The sequence below is a fragment of the Pleurodeles waltl genome, chromosome 3_1 (assembly GCF_031143425.1).
Source record: "Pleurodeles waltl isolate 20211129_DDA chromosome 3_1, aPleWal1.hap1.20221129, whole genome shotgun sequence".
Taxonomy (NCBI): domain Eukaryota; kingdom Metazoa; phylum Chordata; class Amphibia; order Caudata; family Salamandridae; genus Pleurodeles; species Pleurodeles waltl.
In genome coordinates, this window is record NC_090440.1 from 648,673,158 (window position 1) to 648,694,173 (window position 21,016).

A 21,016-nucleotide genomic window follows, 5' to 3' on the forward strand; every position below is an offset into this window, starting at 1 on the left:
ACTGATCCCAGGAAGCTTGTTGGGGAGGGCCGCCTCTGGGCTAGCATCAGTGTCCAAAAAGGCATCTGGGGGGATACCCACGAAGAAGGTCAGAGTTCCCACCAGAAGAAAGCGGTTGGAGAAAACTTAAGGAGTCCTCTAAAGGCCTGCAAAATAATTACAGAGGGAGTAGTGGTAACCGGCTCCAAGATTATTCTAAAAAGAAAGGGTTCTTTGATCATAAGAAAGGGCAGGTTGTACCCCAATGTACAGAGTGCTTTAAGTATGGGTCACTCTAAAGATGGCTCCAAATGTCCCAAGAGGGCACAGCTGCCCACTGGTAGGCAGACACTTGGGTTGGCCAGTGTAGCACTTGGGGAGGAGGTAGTCCTAGCTAGTTTTGGGGAACAGACAGAGGTAACCCTAATATCCCTGTGGAATAAAGATATGGTGCCAAAAGCCCACATGCCTGCAAATACTTCCAAGTATAGGCAGTGAGTCACCATTAATGCACAAAGGTTGGAGGTCCTGTATAAAAAGTTAGCCGGCATGACAACTGTCAAGTGTCAGCTGGTGTCAGCAGAGCAGGTCCTATCGAACACATTGCACCAAGCCATAGTCACAGACAATTGTGAGAGCCATCTACTGATGGCTCTGGTTCCCTTTGAGTGGAGGGGTCTCAAGTACTCTGAACGTTGCTGTGAGCACTGCCATGCCTGTAGATTGTGTTAGGCAATGACCTGGAGCAAACTACCTGGTGGGAAGTCGAGCTCAGGTTTCACTTGGAGACAGTGGGATTGCCCGAGTGGGTCCAAATGACCACATGGTCCATGCCTGCCTGGGAAGGGAGTCAAGGGTGTCTGCACCCTGGAACAATGGCCCAGACAGCTGCAAAGGAGAGGGGCAAGGGGTGTAGGAAACCGATCTATGAAGTTCCGGCGGTGGAGGTTGATGGTATCACCAAGGAGGAGGCACCTGAGCCAACCGGGGTGTACATTACCACCCTGGGTGATCTATCTGAGCTTGCTAGCTGGAAAGTTGAGGGTGGGCCCACTAGGCAGGAATTCAGCAAAAATCTGAGAAAGTGTCTCACTCTCGAGGGCTGGAGGCACAGGCCTAAAACCCATACAGCAGGTAAAGCTTCTGGGGATCACATAATCTACTGGGAGAATTATCTTCTCCACAGTGAGCCTAAGGCTCTGGGTACTGGGGCAGCCCATGTGCTGGTGGTACCCCAGTGTTACCGGCCTTCCTACTGTGTTTGGCTCATGACATATCCCTGGCAGGTAATTTAAGGCAAGATAAGACCTCCGGCAGGCTTGCCTTCCACGTTTATTGGCCGAGAATGAGGACAGCATTTGATACCTTCGGCAGGTCCTGTCCCACCTACCAGGCCAGTGGGAAGTCAGGGAAAAAGCTGAAAGCTGCCCTGATCCCACATCCCATCATTGCCACCCCCTTTGAAAGGTAGGTATCAATCTCATTAGTTGATTGGACCCCAAGACAGCACAAGGCAACAGCTTCACCCTGGTCTTTGATTCTCTCAAGACAGCCATGTGCACAGCACCTGTGTTCAGGGCCCCTGATTACTCCAAGAAATTCATTGTGCTGGTGGACGCTTCAGAGCATGGCATAGGGGCAGACTTAGCACAGCAGAATGAGGAGGATCTTGACCAACCAGTAGCCTTTATTAGCAGGAGGCTACTTCCACATGAACAGAGGTGGAGTGCCATTGAAATAGAAGCATTTGCTGTGGTCTGGGCACTGAAGAAGCTGAGACCATACTGTTAAAAATGAGGTCTTTAGTTGGTAGTCAGGTTACCCCCTGTCCAAGCAAGGACCCTCGCTCTAGTCAGGGTAAAGGAGAAACACACCCGGCTAACCCCTGCCCCTCCCCTTGGTAGCTTGGCATGAGCAGAAAGGCTTAACCCAGAGACAATGTGTAAATAATTTGTAGCAACACACACAGTAATACAGTAAAACACTACAAAATGGCTCAACTCCAAGTTAGAAAAATAGCCAAAATGTATCCAAACAAAACAAAACAAAACACAAAAGACAGAAATCCAACATACACAGCCAAAGTTATGAATTTTACAAGATTAAACACAAAAATAGTGCTTCGAAACACAAATGCTTCGATAAGGTGATATCACTAACGGGGTCATTCCTAACAATCCGATGCCAATGGTTCTGGTCACAGTGTCACACAGATCCCCAGGTACAGTACCTTATGAACATGAGGAAACAGGCCGGTGCACAGAGTCGGGGATTGCGATGTTGCTGGATCCGAGGCGATGTCAGTTCCAGTGCTGCAGAGCGGAGGAACGGAGTTGTCACAAAGAGGTGTCAGGTCTTTGTTGCAGAGCGGTGGAGGTGAGGCAGCATTGGCACAAAGCGTTGGATCTGCACAATTCCGGCAAAGTCAATATCCGGCAGTCACGACGTGGTGCGTTGAATTCCATGGAGTCGTGGACTTCAGAGGGCTGTAGAGGCATCGGGCCAGCGAGGACAGTGGCTTCGGTTGCAGGCGGTGTCACAGGATTCGTCAGCGGCATTAGTCTGGAGTCATCCGAAGTTGGATCTTCTTGATTTTCCACCAGATGCTCCTTTCGTGGGCCCAGGGACTGAATTAGGCACCATTTGGCAGGGCAGGACTCTCAGCAGAGAGTCAAGTTGCTGGCAGAGGAAGTCTTTGATGGCCCTGAGACTTGAGAACAGGAGGCAAGATCAGTCCAAGCCCTTGGAGATTCTTCTCAAGCAGGAATATACCACAAAGTCGAGTATTTGTCCCCTTTCAAAGGCAGAAGCAGCAACTGCAGGATACCCCAACAAAGCACAGGCAGCAGCAGCATTTCTCCTCAGCTTTTCAGCTCTTCTCCTTGGCAGAGATTCCTCATGAATCAAGAAGTGAATCTGGGATTTTGGGTCCACTACTTATACCCCTTTCTGCCTTTGAAGTAGTCAAACTTCAAAGGAAAGACTATGTTGTTCACAAGATCCTGCCTTGCCCAGGCCTGTCTCCAGACTCACACCAGGGGGTTGGAGACTGCATTGTGTGAGGGAAGGCACAACCCATTCAGGTGTAAGTGACCACTCCTCCGTCCACTCTAGCCCAGATGGCTCATCACAATATGCAGGCTACACCCCAGCTCCCTTTGTGTCACTGTCTAGAAGGGATTCACAAACAGCCCAACTGTCAGTCTGAACCAGATAGGGAATCCACAAACAGGCAGAGTCACAGAATGGTAAGGCAAGAAAATCCCTACTTTCTAAAAGTGGCATTTTCAAACTAACGATCTAAAAACCAACTTCACAAAAATATATATTTTTAAATTGTGAGCTCAGAGACCCCGAATTCCAAATTTCTATCTGCTCTCAAAAGGAAACTCTACTTTAAGGATATTCAAAGGCAGCCCCCATGTTAACCTATGAGAGAGATAGGCATTGCAACTGTGAAAAATGAATTTGGCAGTATTTCACTATTAGGACATGTGAAACACATCAGTACATGTTCCCCCTTTAACATATACTGCACCCTTCCCATGGGACTACCTAGGGCCTACCTTAGGGGTGCCTTATGTGTATAAAAAGGGAAGGTTTGGGCATGGCAGGTGGATATACATGCCAAGTCGAACTGGCAGTTTAAACTTGCACACACAGACAATGCAGTGGCAGGTCTGAGCCTTGTTTACAGGGCCATGCATGTGGGTGGCTCAAACCCCACTAGTAGCATTTGATTTACAGGCCCAAGGCACCTCTAGTGCACTTTACTAGGGACTTACTAGTAAATCAAATATGTTGATAATGGAAAAGCCAATTACAAATACAATTTCACATAGGGAACACTTGCACTTTAGCACTTGTCAGCAGTGGTAAAGTGACAAGAGTAACCGAAACAACAAAAACAGTGTCCAGCACACAGCAACAACCTGGGAAGTAGAGGCAAAGGTTAGGGGAGACCACAACAAGGATGCCAGGTCTAACACATACCTATTTGGGACTCACTTCGGGTTCAGACAGACCACAGGCCCCTCAGATGGCTTATGAAGACGAAGGGTGAAAATCCTAAACTCTTGAGGTGGTCCATCTTCAGAGAGTGGACTTTACGGTGGAGCATCACCGAGGGACTGACCACACTAATGCTGATGGTCTCTCCAGATTCTTCCATCTCAGTGAAGAGAGCTCCCAAGAGGTTGGGTAGCTCTCCCCAATATCAACTGGGGGGACACATGTTAGACCTGTTAGACCTAACAGCCCTAGGGTGGTCTTCCCCAACGTTTTGCCTACCTCCCTCCAATTTTCTGATCCCATTCTGCTGGTTTTAGGACTGCAGAATAACCACTTTCTCCTCTACCTAGGAGTGTAAGTGTTCCAAAATGCTTTTTGCAAAACTTTAGCCCATAGCATCTAATAAGGCGATTTGCCCATGATTATTTTGCAAATTATGCAGCCCCTTTTGGTATAATGGAACCATAAAATTGCCTAACCATGATGAAGGGACTATGAAGAGAGTAGCAATATTAAAAAATGGATGCCAAAAATCTAAATTTTGGGTTCTCTTTTTTGTAAGAGAGATGGGGACTTCAGCTGGACCCATGGCACCTGAATTTTTCATTGATCAAATGAGGTCCTCAATCTGCTCCACAGAACAGATGGTCCATAAGTAGCTAGCTCAAGATTCAAGCTGGAAGGAGGATATTCCAGTTAAGCATCCTTCTCACCATTAGCAACATATAACTCAGAAATGTAATAGCTCCAATTCTATTCCTTTATAAGGAGGGCCAAGATCTCACTCTCAACCCACAACATTTGGCAATGATCTCCCAATACCTTTGCATATCATTGTGGAAGGCTGCCACTATGAGCTTGATCCATTTATGGTCAAACTCATGTTTTTTCAGTCCCACCTTTAGTCATCTTCTTCTTTAGGAGAGTTATTAGTTTCCCTCTTTCAGCCGACAATAGAGATAAATCGGTTTCTGATTAAACTAATTATCGTTGTTCAGGGATGACAATGGTTGTTGTGAGAATTCATAATGACCTTATCCCTATGACAATCTCAGCCTATGAACTGTTTCTTGGACTGGGGGACCTGAAGAATTAAATCTGCATTCCAGAATTACCTATCATTGATAATATTTTCAAATGTCCCTTTTAATTCTTTGATCATAACTGGCCTCAGATGAGTTATAGCCGAAGGCTTCTCGGAGATTGTTGTGATCCCATTAAGCTTCCATGGAAGAGCAAAACTTTATTAAGAAAGAGAGGACTTTATGGTTGATAAAGGTGTTTTCAATAATCGTTCTCAGGATGCTAATGAAAACTGATTAACAATAAGATACTCAAATAAAGAGCAACCAGAAATATCTTAATTAGTAAAATGCGCTGGAGAGTGGAAGTCGATTCTGCATTTACTGTCAAGCTATTATTTTTCCTAAGTAAATCCAGGAGTGAAGGCCCTCTTTCATGTGTTTTATATTTGAAAGAAAGCAAGCCAGATCCATTTTAAAGTGTAGTCTCTCTGTAAGTAAGCATACAAACTAATTGTGTGATTAGATATTTTACATTTCAGGTCACCAACTAATAAAACCAGTCTACCAACCTCCTGCTCTACAGCATCATTTATAGAAAATAATAAAGCAGGGAGCAGAACATTATAAGAGGGGGTGAGGATGAATACAAGTACTATTAAAACTCCCACAATTTTATTCTGCATCAGAGTGAGTTTTAACTAAAATAATTACTTTAAAGAATAGCTACACCTCCCCTGACATGGCTCTTCATAGAGAGAGTGGTACTACAACTGAGGACAAAATACTCATCCTCTTCAAAATCTTTTGCACACCAAGTTTCCTAGATGCAAATCACATTAGCTCTTAAACTATTTTAAAACTCGATCTCACCATTATAGTTAATCAAACCAGTAGCATTCCAGAAAAACACTTTTAAGCTATTATTAACTGTACCCATTAGTAATGGGACCCAGCACTCGATTAGTATTGAAGACACCTGCCAACCAACTCCATTTTCCAAATCATGCTCTATTATGGGGTAGGACTGTTTCTCAGCCCAGGGGGATCCTCCTTCTGGGGAGAATTCTTATCCTTGTAAGGAGGCCTACTCCTACTACTCTTGGGAATTACATCAATCTCCTTACAGACGAAATATCACTATTTTACAGAATCAAACTTAACATCACACTAGCCTGAAATGACACTCTTGATTTGTTAAGCAAATAAGAATGCATGATATTCACAAAGGAAATGCCATTACTTTGACCATCCTCAGTTTCTATGTATCCACAAAATAAGATAATGAAATTAACCTATTCAGAATTATGTTATGGTCAAACATGACAAAATAAAATCAAGTGTAGTAATTGCTTTTGAGACATACAAGGGCATCGCTTTTCTCACTAACAGCTTTTCATTAATAGCATTAGCTTAAACAAAAACTTTAGCTGAAGGAATGAGGTCACTCTTAGAGATATTAGGTTGGTGGTGACTGTTGTGAAAGTTATACTCTTGAGGTGTCATCACTAAAGGCAAAACCACAGGGTCCTCTAGAATATTTGACGATTTATCATGAAACTTTAAATCAATTTTAGACTCTATACAAATTGCTCAGGCCAACCAATCTATTTCTTGGAAACAAAGCTTTGTTGGGCGTTTTTTGGATATTCACTGTTGTTTATTTTTCTGCTGAATGCGCTTTTTATTTTATTTCCTCTTTAATCTCCAGATTCTTGGTAGAGTTGGGTCTATACCCTGTGTGAGCTTTTTACTCTTAAAAATAGGGAAAACATAGGTATACGTCGACCTGGGGGCAAGCCCTGGTATAACAGATCTAAGGTGTTCAAAGGGGGTTGTTCCGAAAGATTTCTTAAGCAATATGTTTGACCATTCACCATAATGAGAGTATTATTATTCTTATTGAATATCTTGCATTGAGATCTACCCGCTTGCATGCCAACATCTAGCTTAATCTGGAGACTTTCGTTTGAAGTACATGCACCAGAGCTAGGGGGGCAATCAAAACTCCTATTTTAATATCAAACTGCACAATCGTGTTTTATACACTTTGCTCTCGTTTTTTGTCCACTAGTAGATTGAGAACAGCTAGGAGAGAGTTTTGAAAATGGTCCAAATTATTTACTGATTTTTTCAACAAAGCAAGAATGGACGACAAAATCCTTTCAAAACACTTATGCGGTTCACAGAATTGAACATAAATTCCTGGCAAACTGCAAGACACATTTCGATGTAACTCTAGGTTTGGGGTAGCTCATGTTTTCTAAAAGTGACTTCTCAATAGGGGTGCTACTAAATACTTCAGCATAGATTTTTATGTATTGCACAAACTCTGTTGCTGGTGTTGCTGGAAGGTCTTTCTGCACTCTCAATTAATTTATTTGATCAGTCTCCACATTTGGTAATGTGAAATCCCCATTAGAAAGAATCATTTCCCTGCCTTCATCTGGCTGTGGGAACCTTCCTTGTGTCTGCTGTGGATGGGCATAAGAAACAACCTCTGAAGAGCTCTGTTCTGAGGGGTTGGAAGGAGCATCATTCTGCTTATATCAATGATGGCCTGAAGCCCAGTCCACAGCAAGGCAAGGATAGAATTAAAATGCTTGATCGCATTTGGGTGCATTAAGGTATTTCTCAGGGGGTTAGATTGTGTCTTTTTAAAAGCTCTTATGGGAATTATTCTCCCAGACCGAGGTTTCCTTATTGTCATATCTCATGTGACATGTTATGGAACCAAACAGCCAACAATAAAATAATAAAATAAGAACAACCCTACTGAGGACCTTGGGTGCGAATAGGCAGATGCCTCTGCACCCCTTGGTCTCATTTCCATAATTAATAACTGGCCACTAGATCCACAAACGTCCTGACAAGCGAAATATCACTACTGCTTGGTTAGAATGTAAGTGGGAGGGACCAAGGGACCGGGCTTCATTCACCACATCCTTGCACCACACCTCACAACACTTTGCACGGAATTTGTGGGTTCAGGTGACTTCAAAGTAAAGGATCCAGCCTCATCCAATGAAAACATGTAGGTGTGCTCTTTAGTTCTGCCCAGTTGCTCCCTGACCTGACTGTAACTCTCTTGGGTGGGGGAAGCGCAAGCTGCGCCAGGCCTACTCAGGCCAATTCCTTGCTAAATACCCAGGGGCCCAACCCTTTGTCCCAGGTCTAGCACCTGAGACTCACAGTAGCAAGGGGCTACTAAAAGGTGGATTGCCCAATGAGCAACAGTCGGGGACGAAGCTCCCATGGTAAATTTCAATAGTACAAAAGGCCCCATCACCCCTTTCTCCATTCTTCACAAGCTCACCAGTTGCCAAACAGAATCCCAAGACCAAAGTGGTGCTCTGGGCTCAGAGTGTAGTTAGGACGCAAACGAAAATGCAGTACCAATCAAGAAAGGCAGGTGCGGCGCACCAGATGCTTGTCTTTTCCACACCGGCTCTCTCCAGCCCTCAGTCTCTCGCTTTGCAGCTGCACCCCCGAAATGGAGCTAAATAGAGGCTTGTCAGAGAAGCCACCGGGCCACAAAGAGTCACAGCCACAAACAGTCACAGCTAAACTGCTGGGGTCGTGGTTGAGAAACCAAAAACCCGCGAGGAGCCACGTGCTTATGAACTCATGCTCTTTCCTTGCTGCTAGCAATGTACTCCTTCTCGGCTCCTCTCCTCCCTGCTCAGAAATCACAGAGCTGCATACACTCTCCTCGATCCGCTCTCCTCCTTCTGACCGCCTCACTGCAATCGAAACGAGAACCGGAAAGAATCTACTTTTATTACCTGTTGGTGGAATTTCGTATGTCACAACCACAATTATTTATCTCATGGCGCTATTGTTAATGCGACCATGTTTTCACATGACTAACCACCTTCTTTGGTGTATTTTATCACTGATAGGAGTCATTATTCCAGTTATATTTCACCTCGATGTTAACAGGATATTTTATTATCAGTTCTTGCTATATTATAATTTTGTCTCATCATGTACTAGATATCCTTCTTCCTTTCTTCTTTCTTTTTTCTTTCCGATCTCCTCTTTTACCTTTTCTTTTTTCTCTCTTTATAGCTTTCTTTCTTCTTTTCTACTGTAATATTATTCCGTGTATTGCCTTTTCAGGGATTTATTCATTTAGATGTTTTTATTTCTCTTCATTTTGATATATTGTTCACATTCTACAGTGTTGTTGACTATATGATGATGTACTTATGTTATGTTGATTTAAAACTTCAATGAAAGAATAAACTAAAATGAATGATGGTGTTGCCCAGATTCTGGTATTTGTTTAATAACATCCTCATTTGCCCTAGCAAACTTTTCATAAGGTCCTTCCTGATCAGGTTGGTGCAGAGGCAGCAAACCCAAATTAAATTTGGAGACTCTCGCGTTACCATACGAAAAAGGTGGTTTTAGGGTCCTTGACCTAGAAAGGTATAATTATCCAGCACAATTTCACTAGGTGGTTTTATTGGCTTGATCCACGCAGTCATGCACCATACCTCCTGAAAGAGGTCAGAATGATCAAATTGAGCTAAGAGCTAGTATTGCAATTAAGATGCGCAGGCCAGCCCATTTAATATAAATTGGCCGATCTACAAATTGCCCACTATGGACCATGATGAAAGCAGCTGCCCTTCCTGTACTACCTGGCTCTGAAGCCTATTAATGGCCCTGCACTTCCTTTATCATTAGATAAAGGGGTAATACACAGTCTAGAGCAGGTGGGGCTTCAGCCAGCTGTCCGTGCACATTAAGTTTTTGATGCTAGAACCCTATCAGAAAAATAGAGAGAAAATTGAATGGTTGGTGAAATGGCCCTCCTTTCCTGGTGAGCCTGCAGAGTTTCACTCACTTACCCATATGATCGAGGCCTCTGAGTGTAAAGAATAGGTTTCTATATTTACAGGTTGCATAGGGACTGCTGATTTGTAGTCAATAATGACGTTCTAAGGAAATGGGAGCTGAAACTGGAAGACAAGGTACAAGACGAGGTTTGTAAGTAATATGTATTCAAACTAAAATGGTACCTATAAATTTCAGACGTGCGTTGCTCCATGTTTAATTCAAGTAGAGACTGTTTTGCTTCTCAGGGTGTTCTGCTAAGATTGAGCTCAGAATACCCTCAGATTGTGAAACATACGTCAGACCCTGCTTGTTTCTTCCATCTAGCTTGGGAATATCCACCAGTTAGCAATTACAGGGCAAAAATAGCGCAGACCATTGGGGATAAAGAGCACATATGCTGAATGCACGCCACTGATATTACTAGTGAGACTTGTCAAACCAGTGGTGCGGTGGCAGATAGCAGTGTGGATGCTGCTGGTGTACATGAATAAAAGGCCCTGACCCCAAGAGCGAAAGACTGGTTACAATTATGCGTTTAGTGGTGAAATCACTGAGGTGTATGCTTGCTTGCGGGTGCCACAGGGGCGGTCTAAAGACATCCTTGGCCACGCAGACTATATTTAGTTAGGGAAGCTGAGGCAGTGGCATAACAAAGGCCCCCGCAGCCCTCGCGGTGCGTGGATGCCCCCAAACTCAAAGGGGCCTCCTCAGCACAGTACCATAGCCGAAGAGCTCCTGACTGAGCCCGGAGATGGTGGGGGAGGGGCATCCATGTAGTTTGCAGGGGGTCCCCCTCGGGTTTCGTTAGGCTTCTGAGCTGATGCTGATAGCAACACTAAAGGGAGGAACAGAATGAATGTAATTCATGTGACAGCAAGGGTTGGATGCCACTGCTGCCCAGAAATGAGATGGACAACTGCAACTTTGCACAATGTTATATATAATCTCAATGTTTGATATGCCCTTTGCTCCTAATAAGATGATTTGTACATGTAAAATGACCAGGTCTACATATTTAATGCATTATTGTATTTATACAACTTGAGAAATGCCGTTATAATCTCCTGGTAATGTACATCCTCTATGCCCACAGTATATTCGCGATTCACGCCTCTATCTATTTGTTTTGTTTAGCTTTCGTTGAAAACAATAAGAATACATTTCAAAAAGACTGCTTTTTCTGCAGATGTCAGATTGAACCCAGAATGTACGTTTGCCTCTTCAGTGGCTGGTACAGATTTGGACATAAGTGGAATTAAATTTAGAGAGACAGAGCAGGGGGCAGAAGAAGGTGAGAAAGAGAGAGAGAGAGAGAACACCGAGAATTAGGGGGAGGGGCAGAATCAGAGAGGGGAACAAAGAATGGAACATGGACAGATAGGCATAGAGAGGCCGATACAGAGAGGGACAGGAAGCTCGACATAGATAGATAGATAGATAGATAGATAGATAGATAGATAGATAGATAGATAGATAGATAGATAGATAGATAGATAGATAGATAGATAGATGCTTTCAGGAGTACTGCAGGTGCCTCTGTCTGTAATTGCCCAGGACCTGAACAAGGGGCCAGGTAATTGTAAATAAAGAAGGAAAACAGCAACCAAATACTGTGTGAGCATTTTTCTGCAACAACTACAAGGTGTTGGATGGATGTTTAAATTCATTGTAGCCCCTGGGAATCGCTCGGGCTGCACTGCAGTCCGAAGTTTTTCACCCACCATAATACACTAGACAAAGGCCCACTTTATGCAAATCAGTGCTATTTCTGTTTCTCATGAGAACAATCCTTCCAAAACTGCTCGATGAGACCCCCTCCAGAAGGAACCACAAGCAGCTTCAAACCGGTTTCACCCTACCAGAGGTTTATCAGTAGAGTGTAGCTTGAGTCCAATGGCACAATGAGTACGGGACCCACATCTGTGCATACCTGTCACACCAACAAGATGATAGAAGGAATGCTTGATCAATAGCGTGGGCCTCATTTTAGTCCACTGCTCTTTGGCCGCCATTCCACTCTAGACAAAGACCTGTCTTACGCAAATCAGTACTGACTGTGCTCCTCGGGAGAGCAGTCCGCCCCAAACTACCATTTTGCCTGCAGTTCTTTTTTTGAGTTTGCAAATCCTGTGAAAAAGATGAATTTGTGCCAAGATTTGTAACCACTTTCTGCAAAATGAAAATAAAACTTTTACCCGCCACTGCACTTAAGGCTCCAAGGACCTGATTCACAAATGTACTTACGTGCAGTAAAGTTACTACTTTGATGCACTTGTGATGGAATCTCTGCTTTCAGTGCAGAATCTCCGAGAGAGTGCACTGCGTGGAGATTCCACCCTTAGTGCGGAGATTCCTTTACAAGCATGTGACTCCGCATTCGTAACTTTACTCTACCTAAGTACCTTCAGGGCAGTGGTGGCCCGTCCTTTAAGGCGGAGGGGCCACGCCCCCTCACCTTTTGCCCCTCATGAAGAGTGTCTGTCAGGCTGAACAAAGGTCAGCCTGACAGACACTCCATGTTTAGCTCAGGCAGCCAGGAGCAGACATGCGCGATTTGTGCACACTCCTGGCTGCCTGAGCTGAACTTTGCTGGGCTGAGGAGGTCACAGCTCCTATGGGCGTGACCTCCTCGGCTCAGCAAAGCTGACCCAAGGTTTGGTGCGCGCGTGCATGCTTCAGTGTTATGAGTGTTGTTAATGGATGTGTGTGCGTGCATGCGTGTGTGTGTGAAAGAATGAGTGTGTGTGATCTTTTAAAATGAATGTTTGGTGTGTGCGTGCATGTTTGAATCGTAAGAGTGTTGTTAATGGATGTGCGTGCGTGCGTACGTGTCTGTGTGTGAAAGAATTAGTGTGTGTGTGTGTGTGTGTGTGTGTGTCCCGCCCGTCCCCTCCCTCCTAAAGCTGCCGACCGCCACTGCTTCAGGGAATAGGGTCACAAGTATGCAACTTGCTGATCATACTGAAAAGTAGAAAAACATTGGGTTTTCTGATCAAGTGATGTGACCTAGAAACAAAAATAATTTAGCAGAGCCTATAAAGAAGGCATAGTTTCATAGAGTAAAAGCCTACATGAGGGATTCACAGAACATACAAAGAAAATTTTAAGTCAGTTAGCTCGACTACCTTGAGTAACTGGAAACAGGCAATTTGAGTGCAGGCTTAGTGTTGTCGAGAGTCCTACTCAGAAGCTACAGCTATCTTGGCTTAGACTTACCGTAGGGAACATCTCCATACTTCTCCATACTTTGTGGGAAACCACATTCGAATTGGAGAAGTGCAACTTATCTAAATGCATGCCCCTTGTTTTTAAATGCAATAGCAATACCTTACTCTCATCCCGTATCGCAACCCCAGCAGCTAGAGATTTCTGATTTAGTTGTGCACTATATAAATGCCATTCCTATCAGCATCATCATTGGAGATGGAAAGAGCCAGGCCTCACAGACTGTGTCCCTAAATATAGTTTATGGTTTCCTCCTTTAAATGTAATGAAAAGGCATTGAGATTTGGCTCTACAATAAGTATAGAAGAACAGATTTCCTTAGAGTCCAGGCCTTACAATCATCATAAAAGGGCACATCAGCATTCAGCATTCAGGGGAAACTCTGCTGGAGGTGTCATGTGGGAGTTGACGGTAGAAGTCTGGTGCTGTGATCAATACAACAGTGCAGAAGAGCCTAAAAACACAGGCTCCACAAGGCTCACTTGTTTGACGTGGATCCTATACCTTTGCGAATTAGATTTACACTTGAGAATCATGAATCTTATGGTAAAACATTAACCCTGAGTCTAAAACCCTTTCGGTCCCTTCCCATGGTCTCTTGGACATTGAGATCCCTGGAGGTTATACTTGGCCTCCCATCTGAAAACAGGATGCACATGAGCTTAAAAATTGAAACAGTACCCTGCCCTACCTGTGTACAGCCACACAATCTACTCTAACTCTAAAAAAACAAATGCATGGCCAGCCACATCTTTGGGTACTTACAGTTGAATCTTCGGTGACAACAATGACAGCGTTGAGGCACGTCTCGATATCTGTCTGACCACATTTTTTCAATTCTCCAATGATATAGAAAGATCTGCCCCCACATAGCTATAAAAGCAAAAAGATATTAAAAGATTGAAGCAGTTGGCATAGTGATGGGAAACTGGTGGTAAAAAGCAAATTGGAGGGATCATGTAATAAAACGATCAGTGAGGGTGACCCTGCGAACATAAAGGTCTCTAAGAGGCCTCTGCTGCCTTAGATGCATATAAGTGTGGTTTAAGAGCTACATCGCACAGAACCATGTGACATTAATGGGCAATACAAGATATTGTGTGAGTTTGTGTGCAAATTACAAGTGCTTGTACAAGTAACAAGTAAACCAACACAATAAAACCCATGAAAATGGAATTGTGCTATCATAAGTTGATACAAAATGTGTTATGTTAATCACATGAATAAAGATAAATAAAGGAGATGGGAAAGAGGAACACAAAAAGGGTGATACTTACAAATAATGCCTGGCAAATTCTCAATAATCAAGCCAAGTATGATTCCTCTGACTGGCTATATCAATGTGTTTTAAAGGGGGTTAAAATTCAGGCTGTATATTATGTAAAGTTACTTTTCCTGCATATCTCACTAAGGTTCAGTAGGTCTTAACTTCTTTGTACTTCCTTTGACTCACAAAGGTAAACGTACACGTTTGTGTACGTTTACATTTTTTCGGTATTTAAAAACTATGAGTTATTAGTAAGTTTACCACAGGACTGTTCTCTCTTTCATCATGGGGAGTTCTCCACCCGAATGTGGAGTCTCCGCAGTGGTAAACCTACTATTAACTTGTAGTTTGTGAATACCATAAAAACAATCAACTTACACAAAAGTGTAAGCTTACCTTTGTGAATCAGGCCTGTGGTTTTCAAGGCATATAACAGGAAGCTTGTAGCATAAAACGCCTATACCAGAAACCTGTGTGATTAAAGATTTCACAATTGATTTGTCATGTAAAATACTTATAACTGAAACCTACTATTCTGTAGACCTATAACAGGAGCATGCATATTAAAAGAACATAGCAGGGAACCTGCTACATAAATAACTTAAACACTCCTAATAAGTGGTCTGGTAAAAATGCACAGTAATACCAGGAGCAGTAACACTGATACCATATGGTATTACAGTACCTTTAACATACAATACAGTGCTAGCAGCTGGAAATAACATGGAAATCAGTGCTGCTGGACGATTGCCATTTAATACCCCGAATTGCATGTAGATTTACTTTAGGTGGTATTTATTGCACTTGATAAGTAATGCATCAAGTGGTGTTGTTATATCATGTGCAATAAATACTACCTAAACTCGTAATCAGTAGGGTTGTTACAACCCCACTATCCTTCAGCTCAGTTGACCGCTACTTTGGTGGAGGACTGCCAACTCAATTTAGGGAACCTCTCTTGACTTATAGGCTCGCTAGGCCTACAATGAATCTGCCATCCAAGTGCCTCCCACGTGGAGTAAATGCTATGTCCTTTTCTCAACAGGGTTTTGTTTGTGTAGAGCAAACAATCAATGGCCCTGACACCAGGGAGGTTTTCTCCCTGCACATGCTGGCCACTGATGTATTTCTTTGTATGGGAGCAATGCTGGCCTGGCATGGTGGTCCTGAGTGAAGAAATACAGTAGTGAGGTGGTATAACCATCACTAAAGTGTGGCATATCAGAGGCAAACAAGCCTTAAAGTCAAGTGGTCAGATGGCAAAGGCAGGTGAGGTTCAGCTACTGGAAACCATGTGATTCATCCACTTTTAAAAGAAGCAGGCAATCCATGAGCCCTGTTGATTTACCGCAGGGCTACTGCACAGCAAAACTCTAAATGACCCCTTAAGATTTTCTCATTTGGTAGGCCAGCTGCCAAGCTTCTGGAACAGTAGTAGCCCCAGATTTCCCAGGAGTGTCTGTGGAAAGTTTTCCCCAAAGTGCTCCAGTACAGTGGTGTAACAAAAGCCCCTGAAGCCTCTGCGATTCAAGAGGCCTGAGCTCCAGTGGCCTCCTCAACACAGTACCCTTATCTCAAGCTCCTGATTGAGTCCTGAGGGGGGTCCTCTAAGTCCTTTGCAGGGGGCCCTCAAGGTTTGTTATGCCACTGCTCCAACCAACACACCATTAACACTTTGAGCAACAATGTAATGCCAAGCAAGCAAGTATGAAATGTTAGCATGTTTTATTGTATAGAAAAAAAAACAACCAAAGTAGGAATTTGTTCCTGAAAAGTAAAAAAAAATATGTTCCTAGTGTGCCAGGAGGTTTCTCCCTGAGCTGGGGGTGATTTTTTTTTTTTTGCCTGTTGTGGCAGTCATGAACATGGAGTGATAAGGGCCAAACTGAATGCAGCAAGCTGCCTGATGCTGTAATGTTGACAACCCTGAGGTGGATGGGACATCCAAAAATGTTTCAAATTGTAGAGACAGGTGGGGCTCCTTTAATGGGAGAACTGAGAGATGTGCAGAATGGAACACCACTAACTCACACCATTTACCAATGGAAGTATTGAAGCCTCTGATCCACCAAACCATAATTCCGACCATTTCAATGAGACTCTGTGTTTTTAAATATTTATGTGGACATGGATGTTATCTATTAAAGATCTATTATATGAACTTGTTGCATTAAAGGTTTTCAGTGGGGGCTATGTGGCATTACACAATTATAACAGGACATATTCTATCAAAAACAACTTTCTATTGACCCTTCCTCTAGCAAAAAGTCTGCAAATGAATGATTGAAAACTGGGGAGGCAGCATATGTGTGATGTGATTGACAAGCATCCAGAATATTCTCTGGTTGGTCACTAGAATAGATTGTTGATTCATACACAGGAAGTGTAGATCCTCTCATTAGTGGATCTGTCATTCTCTCTGTATTGGGGCAGTTCTCTTGCCACTAATGCGCCAGTCCTCTTGTCAGTAATGGGAAGGTCTTTGTGTCAATATGTTGGCTGCCTCGTCTGTCAGTAATGGGGGGACTCTTCTGTCAGTAATCAACACTCTTTTTATCAATGATCCAGTGCCCATACTAGCACATTGGTTGTGCTTCCATCCAATAATCAAGCAACTCTTGTGTCTGTAAGGGCAAAGTCCATCTATTAGTAGTCATACAGTCCTCTCAGCAAGAAGGCAGTCCTGATGAGAGCTTTGAAATAGCCCTATTACCAGGAATGTTGCAATTGTATTCCATAGACACATCAGGTTCGCTCTCCCTCTAAGCTTGCTATACACTAAAGCTGTAATGCTGAAAAACCCACCTGGGATAGCACATAGTTGCAGTCTCCATGGAAATTGTATGACAGTTCATCGTAGGTGGAAATGTGGGAACCCCCTTCAATAGAGCAAAATCCAGGACAATTAAGAGCCTCACAAAACCACTCGCCCTTATTGCACTTACTGAGAATGAAAGAGAAAGTAAACAAGATGAGTAGAGTAAGTTTTTCCATCCACCAAAGTTCCACACTTTCACATGCTTTTAACAAACAGGATTCAGTAGCATATATGTCTTTTCTGCATGGTCACCACAAACTTTTTATCTTTTTCTGGACTCTATTTTTGCTAGTGTTAGGACTCATTTTATCAGTTCTAAACAATAGTAAGCTGTTCCTTAAAAATGTGCTGTAGATTGCTACTCCTTATTTGGTCTAATTCGTTTTCCTACAAACCAATTGTAAACAATGCCTAAAGTGCACCTATGCCATGGAAAGTCAAATGTCACACATGGGCTGAAGTCCATACATACACCACAAACATATGTGACAAAACATATTTCTGCCAGAAGAACCACAGTGTTATGGCTAGGCTGCAGTTTGAATGCACTGCAGTGACCTATGGCAATAAAAATACATTTGTCACGTAGAAAAGGCTATTTATCTATATTCGTAAATGCCCCTAAAATGGGCCTTTTAAACCCACTGACAGGGAGAGAAAATAGAAAAACAAGGCACACATCATATTGGGGCTAGAGTGTTCTCACAGTGAATTGAAACCCAAAAGCTATTTTGCTTTGTCGGCCTGGCTACACTTGACACATATAAGTTTAGGTGAGATTAAAATTCTGATTTAAAGGTGAAACCAGATTTTTGATAACAAAAGAGAAATATGACTGTGAAGTTATTACTAGTAGTGACTTCATGACCATATTTAATGTTCCACATACCTACACCTTAGCAACTGGTGTGAAGCTCTGCCTATAGTAAAGTATAGAGTTATTTATAAGTTGAATATTAATGTAAATTAACTTTAAATGGGTATTTTAAATATAGGGGGTGATTCTGACCCCGGCGGTACTAGACCGCCGGGGCCAGGGTCGGCGGGAGCACCGCCAACAGGCTGGCGGTGCCCCGCAGGGCATTCTGACCGCGGCGGTTCAGCCGCGGTCAGAAGAGGAAAACCGGCGGTCTCCCGCCGGTTTTCCGCTGCCCTTCTGAATCCTCCATGGCGGCGCAGCTCGCTGCGCCGCCATGGGGATTCAGACACCCCATACCGCCATCCTGTTCCTGGCGGTTCGCCCGCCAGGAACAGGATGGCGGTATGGGGTGTCGTGGGGCCCCCATGGCCCCTGCAGTGCCCATGCCAATGGCATGGGCACTGCAGGGGCCCCCGTAAGCGGGCCCCACTTTGAATTTCACTGTCTGCATTGCAGACAGTGAAATTCGCGACGGGTGCAACTGCACCCGTCGCACCTTCCCACTCCGCCGGCTCAATTCTGAGCCGGCGTCCTCGTGGGAAGGGTTTTTGCACTGGGCTGGCGGGCGGCCTTTTGGCGGTCTCCCGCCAGCCCAGTGCAAAAGCCAAAATACCCTCAGCGGTCTTGCGACCGCGGAGCGGTATTTTGGAGGGGGGAAGTCTGGCGGGCGGCCTCCGCCGCACGCCAGACTTAGAATGACCCCCATAGACTACATTTCAGAAAATGCTAAAGGGCTGCTAACTAAATGGTAAAATAAAAATGGAATACTCTAAATATATTATATTAAAGTTATTTTTTAATATTTATGTTAATTCATTAAATATTAAAGGTTAATAAAAGTGGCATTTGCAATGGATTTAGTAGATATAATTTAAAATTGAGAACATGTAATTAATATATTCTAATTATAATAATTATCTATAGGTGTTTTGTTAACATTAAAATATATATGTATTTTTTCGTAGTTTAAATAAATCAATTTATTTGAACATTATTTCCTGAAGGGTGTCATAGGTGGTGCTGGACTTACTTCAGCTCTGAGCTTGAATACATTTGCAATGGTTTTGGGTCCTCTTTGGCTGTAGTGACAATAGTAAAGTTTGGGAATAGCAATGAGCTTACTTGTTTGTGGGTGGGTGCATGTCCCTCAATAAACCACCCCCTCCCTCCCTTAATCCCTTAATCCCTTTATACTCCTCCCAAAACCTGTCCCCTGTATAGTAAGTATTACCCATTTTCCAGTTATTTACTGCTACAATATATACCTGTATATGTGGAAATCCCAACAGTCGTGGCAGGGATCTCTGACCATAAAAGATAGGAGAAGCAAAGACACAGACATACGCACATAGGAGAGTGAATAGCATTTTATAGTATGTTACTAGTATTACAGTATTATTAAACATACTACAAAATTCAGTTTGTGAATAGGCCCCACAGTGTTTCCGTCATGTGCCAAACTGCTTCAATTGTCAGAATTCAGAGTGCTGCTGGAGAAGACATCTGCTCCTCATAAAAGGGGCTGCGTGGTAGTCTTTTGCAACAATTCCTTAATATACATCTCTTTAGCATCCCAGGAAGTTTATCAGCTTGCCAACTTTAAAAACAATCTATTCTAGAAAGTAATTTAGCAGCAGCACTCCTTGGGTGTAAAAACCTTCTGTGCTGGCTTTCCCACTGTGTCTTAAGAATTACCCCTTTTAATTCTTGTGTATGACTATACCTAACAGCACCCATGTTCAGAATGTACTTAGATCACTTAGATCACTCTCCAATTGGGTGTTTTAGATCCAGAGTACATCACCAACTTGAAATACAATTGAATGTTGGCTGGACTCTTCACTAAAATAACATAAACAGTGGTCAAGGTTGCATATATGTGTCGTTTTTGAAAAAGCAGATCTGTTTGAAACCTATCATAGCTGAAAGGCAAACAAGTGATCTATTTTCAAATGTAGCCTTTGGTGGTTCCATATCCCTTGACATTCCTTCCTCTAAGGCTGGCAAGATCCTCACAGAAAAGAGCAGCAATAATTGTAATGAAATTCAGCATCAGAAACTAAAAACAATCATTGCACTAGAAAAACGGTGCTTTACCAGGTGTGGCATCGGTTGGAATAGGTTTCACCTGGAGGATAAACCACTCCATTGTAGGTACAGGGGCACCGATCAGGAGGGATGCATCTTTGGCTGCTGATGTCATCAAACACAGTACCTATAAGAAAAGCAGAAGGCGATGAATACATGAATGGAATATAATCCTATAGAACACAATTTTCCCTGCGGCACATATAACTGAATATAATAGGCAAGGTTTGTTGGAAACAGACATGAAGCCACCTTGCAGGTTGAAATCCCTGGACATATGTTTGGCGCAGTATCTTAAAGAGGTCCTGTAGAAGGGCAAGGAGGCATAAGGGGGCTTCACATACACAAGCAGAGGTCAAGCCGATGACACTGTGTTTCCTCACTTTTGGTAAGAAAAATTGTTAAGCAATAGCCAAGTTCTCTGGTTATTTATAAGGAAGAGAGGAAAAAGTAAATCCATATCTAATCAGAATGTCTCTACCCTCCTTTCTATTTATTTAAGGAACAAGGATTGCCCTACCTTGTTGGGCACATGGAAATTCAGTGACCACTTCAAAGAGGGACTCTAGGATAAGTTATTGTAAGCATAAGACTTGCCTTTAGAACAGAAGCAGCCATCCAAGCAGTTCTCTCGTTGGAATATGGAACCCCCATGGCTGGAGCAACGATCTGAATCCCAGGGACCACACTCCTTGTATTCCATTCCTGGAGGGCAGTTCATTGCTGCAAGGATATGATGAAAGAGCTATCACACTTAACAGCCTGTCAGTTCCATGTTTAGTGTTATTGAGAAATATAAAATCTGCATAGGTAATAAAATAGCTAACATTATTTGTCAA

At 43.2% G+C, this 21,016-nt stretch overlaps 1 protein-coding gene across 1 annotated transcript in view; it reads right to left on the reverse strand.

Annotated features, from left to right (window-relative positions):
* Window positions 1–21,016, reverse strand: part of LOC138283527 (mucin-5B-like) — a 402,759-nt gene that overhangs the window by 301,489 nt on the left and 80,254 nt on the right. The window contains exons 6-9 of the mRNA XM_069221467.1: window positions 20,775–20,900; window positions 20,187–20,304; window positions 17,158–17,296; window positions 13,851–13,958 (exon numbers count right to left, since the gene is read on the reverse strand). Coding sequence (XP_069077568.1) covers window positions 13,851–13,958; window positions 17,158–17,296; window positions 20,187–20,304; window positions 20,775–20,900 — 491 coding nt within the window. The remainder of the gene's footprint in view (window positions 1–13,850; window positions 13,959–17,157; window positions 17,297–20,186; window positions 20,305–20,774; window positions 20,901–21,016) is intronic.